Below are 9295 nucleotides of genomic sequence, written 5' to 3' on the forward strand. Positions count from 1 at the left end.
CTTATTTCACATTTGTTTTTGTGGTAGCCCTGAGGTAACTCCTTTTAGTTTGTCTACACAGTCTCTTCTGAAGCACACTGGGTCTTCTACTTCTCTTCCTGGTACTGATGCTGTCGCTATTAACCATGCACTGCCTAACATAACAGTCCCTTGCTCTCAAGAAGCTAATATTTTGATGACTAAGGCCACCCTTACTTATATACTAGTGAAAAATGAATGAGCAATACAGACTGGAGTTGCAATTAAGTGTCCAAGTTTGTGGCTCAAGGGCAAGGATCACCAGCCTTTCCACATAATGAAGCCTGTGTGGCAGAGAAAATGACTGTTCGTCCTGGCAGAACCCCTTGTCCCTCCCTCCCACATGTACACCACCTTTATCTCAGAGACACTTGGTTCTTTCCCCCAAACTTCTTTGACTCTTATGCCTTCCTCCCTGCGTCTGGAAGCCCTGAGAAGGGAAATGGGGGAGGGGGGCGTGCCGCCGGCTTCCGTACTGGTTTCTGTCCCTGGCAGCCTGGGGGAGGTGCTGGATGAGCAGCCCTAGTCCAGCTGCAGCCGACCCAAATCCCAGTCCCTGCCCTTTGCTCTCCCGCTTTTCAATAAGTCTCGAGGCTCGAGGGTGGGCGTAGGAGTAGCCCTCACTGAGGCGCGGAGGTCCTCCTGGGCTGTTCAGGGGGCCCCAGGCGGTAACCAAGTTCTGATACTGGCTAGAAGCCAGGGGAGGGAGCTTGGGGTAAGGGGAGGGCCCTGAGGGAGGGGTCAGACTCCTTAGGAAAGAGTTAATGCGAAGAGGGGGAGGGGATAGGAAGAAGAGGCCGAAGGGGAGGCTCAGGTAGGAGAAGACCAGAGGAGGGAAACCTGGTGGGCAGAAGGGATCTTGCAGAATCAGGGGTCAGAGTTAGGGGGCTTCCCCGTACTGCACCCTCATCTCAGGGCCGCCAACTTACAGCCGCGGCAGCGACTTTCAGTTTCATTTCCACGGACCCTCCTGCCTGGGCCGCAGCCGCCGCCGCGATGCCCAGTAAGTTCAGCTGCCGGCAGCTCCGGGAGACGGGCCAATGCTTCGAGAGTTTCCTGGTCGTTCGGGGACTGGACATGGAGACAGATCGCGAGCGGCTGCGGACCATTTATAACCGCGACTTCAAGATCAGGTACGCGCCGGCCCACTCCCGGCCCGCGAGTCGCGGGCCCAGCTCTCCGCCGCGACCCCTGCGCCGGGGCCACCCTTCCCGCCCCGGGACGCAGAGGAACGCAGCTTCCCCAGCGGCTCAGGCCAGTCCTGGGGCTGCGCAGACCTCCCCTCCCGCGCAGTGCCCACGCCCCGCCGGCGCCGCCCGCATCCCGCCCGTTCTGTCCGGGCCGGGCCCGTGCGCCGAGTCCCCGCGGAGAGCCCACCGGGCTGCCCGCTCCCCCGGCGGCCGGGAGCGGGGTCCTTTGCCCACGCGCTGCTCGCGGGGGCTGGGGGACAGTGCTCGCGGTGGGGGAGGGGAGTCTCCAGAAGGGGCCTTGGCATCGGGCGAGGGCGGGGAGGCTGCCTGCTGGCCTGCGAGCCCTGGCGCGGGCTTTACGGGGACCTCCGCCCCCTTATTGAGGGACTCCTGACTTGGGGGTCCACTATCTAGGAGAGCTGAAGAGGCCCAGCATAGGAAGGGAGAATCTCAGGGAGCTCTAGATAGAAGAAAAGGGCACAAACTACGGACGTACCAAACCTCCATTAACACCTGTGGCTTCTCCATGGAGACCCAGGGCCAGGGACAGCCTCCTGGAGGCCCCTTTCACCCTGTGGCTGAAGGCTATTTCGTCTTCTTTTACCACCCAAGTGAAAATGAAAGAGACTTCTGTCAAACCACAGAATTTTGCTTCGAAAACACCTCTATCAACAGGCTACTGCCTTGGGCGGAAAACCAAGAAACAATTTAATTGAGAAAATGTAAAGATTTGTACAAATAAATGCGTGTTAGTGAGAATTTGGGCTTCATATCAGACATCCTGAAAAAGATCAAAAGGCCAGTATGGGAGAGATATGGCTGCTAAAACAGCCAAAGACGTCTTAGTCTGGGTTAATAGAAGTGTGGTTTGGGATCGGGAGAAGAGGTAGTGATTCCATATTGACCAGATCATAGCTGGGATATTGTCTTCAGTAATGGGTATCACATTTTGAGACATTAACAGGCTTGAATAACAGCTGAAGAAGAGGCAAAAATGATGAGGACCTATTTCATACCCCCACACTGTGCTAGGCACTATAGGAACTATAAAGGTGAGAAATACACAATCCCAGGGGAGCAAGAGGCCATAGTGTGCATACATGTATACGATATACTACGTACAATACGTGGTAAAATAAAAGGAGTATAGTAGAGATAGAAGGAAAAATGTTGAAGGAAAGTAAAGAGCAATTATCATTGGATCATTTCTTATCAACGCTTCACATAGGCGAATGTTTACTATGTCCATAAAGTACAACATGGCTCTGAACAAAAGTCACCGACTTTTTTTGGCTCTGTTAAAGAAAAAATTATTTTGACACTTGTTAAACCGGTAAAGAACACTTTATTCAAGACTATTGTAATAGGGTTATTGCAGTAGGGAGAGAGACTGAACTCAACTCTAAATACAGCAAAGACAGCTGGGGATTTATAGCCAATGAGCAGAATGAGCGGGTCAGTGTATAAAAAATTACGGAGAGGAGACATCAAGAGTGGGGGGATTCTTGCTAAACTGACCTAGCAGGATTCTTGTTAAAGGCATACTTACACATCAAAGGTGGGAGATAAAGTTAATCAGATATCAAGAATGATCATATGTCCAAGGGTGGGGAGATTCTCACTAAATGGACTTAGCATAATTCTTGCTAAAACTGAGTGAGGCAGGCCTAAGACGGGTGTGTGTGGAGCCAAGGTCAAGACCTAGTCAAGAAGAGAGCTCAGAGGAACCTAACTAAAATTTGGTTCAAGGAGAGTCTTTTGTTAGATCTAAGTCACATGCATAATATGTTACAGTACTGGGGAAAACTACGTTGGATTGCCTAGAAAACCATGTATACTATATATTATGGTTGAATTTAGGGATTTTCAAAGTAATTTTTACTGTATGCCTTTGTTTTTTGTGCAAATAAGTTACCGCTCCCCTGTAATTATTATGGAATGTGATGGAGATGGCGGCATGACCTTGGCCTTGAAGGATAGATAAAATTTTAGTACATGGAGGTGGAGGAAAGGCCTCTATGTGGGTTCATAGTCTATCATGAGACCCAGTCAAAGGAACTGAGAAATGTTTGCTTTGAAAAGAGAAAAATTGGAGGGGACAAGGTAGTTATCCTTGAATATTTTAAAGACTGTAATGGTAAAGAAGATTATACTTGCATGTCACTCCAGAACGCAGAAGTGGGTTCTGTCAACAAGAAACTCTGAGATTTCTATTCAGATTAGAGAGAACTTTCCTATGCATCCTTTGAAGGCAGGCTGGAATGCTGGGAAATCAACCCTCATCTTCACAGTAGGAATTAATTGCTTCTTCCTCTGGGCTCTAAAAGCTCATTCTTCATTCCTTGGATAGAGCCTGGTTATAACCAGATGGCACTCTGCCTGTCTTTTCAGAGCTAGTACGTGGCTGTCTCCTGCACCAGACTCTCAGACCCTCTACTTTTAATATTTGCATCTGCCCTCAGTTCCCAGCATGGAGCTTTCTATGTAGTAGACGCTCAATAAATGCTTGCAGAATCTAATTAATTAGTAAGGAGACTAGGCCAACAAGAGAATGGGCTATAGCGAGGGGCGTAGCAAGTCACCCGCATCAGGAATTCTAGGGAGATTCCTACACTGGGAGAGATAGATCCCTACCAACTAGCTTATTTTATGATGTTATGAAATGCTGTGCTCTCAACTCTTGCCTTTTCCCATCTCTCTTTATTCATTTAGCAAATGTATTTAATAAGGCTCTGCTATGTGTCTGTGCCTCCAAAGAGTGCTATCTATCAGGGAGCAGCAAATGTATAGACAAATGTAATACAGTACTACAGGTGCTAGTATGGTGTTTAGATAGCTGGAATTCAAACCCTGGCTCTGCCACTTAGTGGTTGCATTTGACTTTGAACAACCGTCTAAATTTTCCATTTCTTCAATGGTAAGAGTATGTAAAACAATGCCTTTCTCTCCAGGTTGTGTGAGGCCAAAATGAGCTACTGTAGGCAAAGCCTTTGCACTGTGTAGCTAGCATATTGCACAGGGCTTGTAAGTGGTAGCTCTTGTTATTACAACTATGATTAGGAGTCTGTTGTATGGAGTAAGGACTTGTGTCACGAAAGGTTTCTGAGTGAGCATGATTTCTTGCTTAGGGCTAAAGACACATTCTTTTATTCAACAAATATTGGCGAGTGCCTCCTATGAGCAAAGCACAAGTGTGAGTTGCTGGAGATACGCAGAAGGAACCTAATGGACTAAGAAAGGAGGCAATAATTAAACAAATAATGATTTAATGACTGTTGTGACGAGTGCTTGTAAGAAAATGTCCACTATGCGCTGAGTGTAATCTAGAGACCTAACCTAGTCTAGGAGTCAGAAGTACCTGGGAGAAAGTGATATTTGAGCAGAATCTTGGAGGATTAATGGGAGTTAGCAGATGTAAGGGGCAAGGGGGGGACTTGCCAGGCAGAGGGAGCAGCACCCTCAAAGACTTGGGGTGACCTCGGGAAAACCTGGTGACCTGAGGCCAAGGGGAGGCAGAGAGTGAATCAGGCAGGATCTTGTGACCATGGAGAGGTATTGTGAGGTTCTTTGTTTGGTTTTAAATCTTAACAGAGATAGGAAAGGACAGAAGGTTTCAAAGTAGGAAACTGATAGAGTTTTAGAAAGATCATTCTGTCTTCTGGCGTGGCAGTGGTTTAGTGATTGGACCTCTAACCACAGTAAAAAATACATTTTCCTTTGGGGCCTAGTGTACACAACTTTCACAAAACAATACATCTCCTTGAAACAATACATAGCCTGCCTCCCCTCTGATATTTTTTATTCTATTTTATAAAAATCCTGATCTTGATCCACTATTGAGGGTTGCAGCCTACAGTTTGTAAAACATGGAACTAAGCCATTCCCTTTTTGGGGGGGCAGCTGGCTGGTATGGGAATCCAAACCCTTGACTTTGGTGTTAGAACACCACACTCTAACCAACTGAACTAAGTGGCCAGCCGAGATGTTACTTTAAGATAACTTCCAGGACGGGCCCGGCCCGTGGCTCACTCGGGAGAGTATGATGCTGATAACACTAAGGCCATGGGTTCTGATCCCATATAGGGATGGCCGGTTTGCGCTCACTGGGTGAGCGTGGTGCTGACAACACCAAGCCAAGGGTTAAGATCCTCTTACCGGTCATCTTTTTTTAAAAAAAAAGATAACTTCCAAATCTGATATTATGTTCTGAAGTACTATTCCTCTAGCTTTTGGCCTTTTCTGACCTGGGTCTAGAAAGATTAGTCATTGTTCACCCAACAAACAATAGGGGCCAGGGGCAGAGCAATGCACTAGGGATGTCCACAGTGGCAGGAAAGTCTGCAAAGAAGCACAGTGATACAACAAGTAGCTGGGAGTGGCTGAAGTATCATCATTAAGGAAGGGTTGACTAGAGGCCCAGTGGTGGGTGAAGATCTGTACTTCAGTTTCTTCTTTAAAATGGGATGATAATATTTACTACCTCAAAGGGTTGTTATGAGGGTTAAATGAGATGATACATGTAGGTATTTAGAACAGCACACAATAAGTGCTCAATAAATGTTTTCTGTTGTTGACAATGAGGTTATTGTGTTTACATTATTGTTACTGTGCAGGATCTGAGTGTGTCATATTAAAGGGTTAGAATTAATCTTGTAGGCTGTGAAGTCATAAACTGAGGGGACATGATCAGATTTGCATTTGATGGTAATCCTGCCAATTTAGGATGGACCGAGGAAGGGGTATGAAGCCAGAGGTAGGGAGAACAGGCAACTGGGCCAAGAAAAATGAACAAATACTATGTCAAGCAGTTCACAGAAGAAATACAAATTACTAATAAGCAGAAGGAAAGATCCTTGATTATATTAGTGATGAGGGAGATACAAATTTAAATAAGATACTTTGTCAGATTGTAAAAAATTTTAAAGATTAAAAACTTCTGATGTTAGAGTCTGGGGAAGGGGCATTCTGAAACTCTTGTTAATGAAAGCATAAATTTGTTTAGAGGACAATTTGGCAGAACTTATAAAGTTGGAAGTTCCTTCTCTTTGACCCAGAAGTTCTACTTCAAGGAATTTGCCCCATCAGACTTGCCTAAAAGGGTTTTTCTGTAAGGATGGTTATTGTAACATTTCAAATAGCCAAAAATTGTAAGCAGCTTAACTGTATCACTGGAGAAATAAACACACCAGGATACATTCATACCGTGCTATCCCTGGCAGCCATTCAAAAGAGCAAGGTTGCTCCATAGAGCATAGTCATGGAACAGCATCCATGGTGGTGAAAAAAGCCTACTGCAGAATAGTATGCACAGCATATATAATCTCATTTTTTTGTGAACTTAAAATATATGTTTATATATGCAAAGAAAAAAGAAGAAATATACCTCAAACAGCAGGTTTGACATGTGTCCCAATTAAGCGGGTAGTTGGGAGTGAGGGAATAAAGCTTTAATGTTTTGTTAGATACTTGTGTAAATGTTTTTAATATGTTCGGTGGCCACCCGAACATATTTATCTCTTTACTCAAACATACTTACATCACACCTATTTAAGTTTGCATACATGAGATTATTATCATATATCCTTTCTACTGTGGACACCTCTCCATATCGGTGCCCCACCTCCATTTACACGTTCTGCAGTAACTCATGATATTGACCAGAGTATTTTTCTGGTCATTGTTTTATTTTAAAAAAGGATCATATTATGTACATTTTCCACATCCCGATTTTCTTACTTAACTACATCATGGAAATCAAATCAGTACTAATTATCTGGTATATACCTCTAATGCATTGTTGGGTGTTTTTTCCCCCAACATTTTACTGTGACAAATTTCAAACGTAAAAGTTGAAATAATTGTACAATGAACACCCATGTACCCTAACCTAGATTTCTTTTCTTTAACCTAGATTTCTTAATTAGCATTTTACACATATCTGCCCATTGATCCATCCGTCTATCCATCTAGCAAGCCATGTTAATTTTTTTGATGTATTTCAAAGTGAGTTACAGATTATCATCAGTGCACTTCACCTTTAACACTTAAGCATGATTATCATTAACTAGAATTCAAAATTTGATTTTTCTTTTTTTAGTAAAATTTATTTTATTTTATTTTTAAAAGGGATGACCAGTAAGGGGATCTTACCCCTTGACTTTGTGTTGTCAGCACCACGCTCTACCAAGTGAGCCAACCGGCCATCCCTACATAGGGATCCGAACCTGCGGCTTCGGTGTTATTAGCACCACACTTTCCCAAGTGAGCCACGGGCCAGCCCTTAGTAAAATTTATATACAGGGAAGTGCACAAATTTTAAGTATACCATTCTATGTGTTAACAAATGCATGTACCTGTGTGCAAACCCCTATTGACATATAGAATATTACATCATACCCAGAAGGGTCCCTCATGCCCTTTCCTAGTCACTCCTCACCCTTACCCACCCAGAGGATACCTGGTTTTTTATGATAGTGCCTGTTCTAGAACTTCATTTAATGGATTAGTACGTACTCTTTCATGTAAGGTATCTATCACTCACATAATGTTTCTGAGATTCATCCTCATAGTTGTGTGTATCAGTAGTTCCTTGAGTACTATTTCGTTGTATGAATACAAACCACAGTTTGTGTATCCATTCCCCTGTTTATGGACATTGTTTTCGGTTTGGGGCTATTTTGAATAAAGCTGCTGTGAATATTTTGTACAAGTTATTTTGTGGACATATATTTTCATTTCTCTTGGAGATAACCTAGGAGTGGAGTTACTGGGCCATGTTCAGTTTTACAAGAAATGATCAGACCTTTTTTTAAAGTGATTGTACCATTTTATTTTATTTTATTTTATTTTATTTTTTATTTATTTTTTTTTTTTTTGTCTTTTGTCTTTTTTCCGTGTCCGGCAACGGATCACAACCCTCAGTGTTGCCCCCGTACCGGACCAGGGACCGGCAACGGGATCGCAAGCCTCGGTGTTGCTCCCGCGCCTCGCTCAGCCAGTGAGCGGGAGCCGGTCTGTATGTGGGATCCGAACCCTCGGACGGGAGCGCCGCCGCGCTTCCCAAGCGGCGCACTATCCAGTGCGCCACCGGGCCGGCCCGATTGTACCATTTTACATGCCAACAACAATGAAGGAGAGTTCTGGTTGTCCTGTATGCTTGTCAATGTTTGGCGTTGTCAGCCTTTTAAATTTTAGCCATTTGAGTGTGTGTGATGCGTTCTTTTTAATATTTCATGGTATGGGTATTTCAATTTATTCAGCCATGACTCTGTAGGTGGTCATTTGTTTTATTTCCAATTCTTGGCCATTGAATGGCTCTGCAGTAAGCATCCTTGCACATATGTTTTTATACAAAGGGTCTCCAAAAAGTTCATGGAAAGATTCGTATTGTCTTTTAATACATTTTTCTATGAACTTTTTGAGGTACCCCTATACATTGGTACATTTCTTCCCATGGGATACAATCCAGGAATGGGATTTCTGCATTTTAAAGGATACCTGTATTTTACATGTTCGTAGATGTTCCAGATTGTTTTCCAAGAAGGGTGTAATACTTCACTTTTCTACCAACAGCGTATGAGAGTTCACTTTTCCACATATCCATAACAGCAATACATGTTAGAATATTTTTCATTTTTGTCACTCTGAAGGGAATAACATGAGAACATTTTAACTTTAATTTGCATTTCTCTATATTTGGAGTAGTTTTTCGTACTCTTAGTTATCTAGATTTGCTCTTTAAATTGAATATTCAATTATTCTGTTGAATTGCTCACCTTTTCTTGTAGATATTTTCTTTTTTGGTGGGGGGGAGGGGTGGCTGGCTGGCCGGCCGGCACAGGGATCCAAACCCTTGACCTTGGTGTTATAACACCACACTCTAACCAACTGAGCTAACTGGCCAGTCCTCTTGTCAATTATTTTTTAAAATTGTATATTATAAAAATTAACCCTTTTCTTGTCATCTGCATTACCAGTATTTCTCTGGTGTTTGTCTGTTGAATTTGTTTATATTACCTTTTGCAGTAGAAATTTTTTTTTTTTTTTTTTTTTTTAAGATGACCGGTGGGCCGGCCCGGTGGCGCACT

At 43.8% G+C, this 9295-nt stretch overlaps 1 protein-coding gene across 4 annotated transcripts in view; it reads left to right on the top strand.

Moving 5' to 3' along the window:
- Positions 1-577: 577 nt before the first annotated feature.
- The window catches only part of MOV10 (Mov10 RISC complex RNA helicase), a 22861-nt gene continuing 14143 nt past the window's right edge, over positions 578-9295 (top strand). Inside the window, exons 1-2 of one of the 4 annotated variants that reach the window (XM_008576839.1) lie at positions 578-733; positions 950-1151. In XM_008576839.1, the coding sequence (XP_008575061.1) occupies positions 1015-1151 (137 nt within the window). In that variant the 5' untranslated portion in view covers positions 578-733; positions 950-1014. The other 3 variants (XM_008576840.1, XM_008576842.1, XM_008576841.1) reach the window with 3 other exon arrangements.

Source organism: Galeopterus variegatus, unplaced genomic scaffold (genome assembly GCF_000696425.1).
Source record: "Galeopterus variegatus unplaced genomic scaffold, G_variegatus-3.0.2 Scaffold1415, whole genome shotgun sequence".
In the NCBI taxonomy this organism is placed as follows: Eukaryota; Metazoa; Chordata; class Mammalia; order Dermoptera; family Cynocephalidae; genus Galeopterus; species Galeopterus variegatus.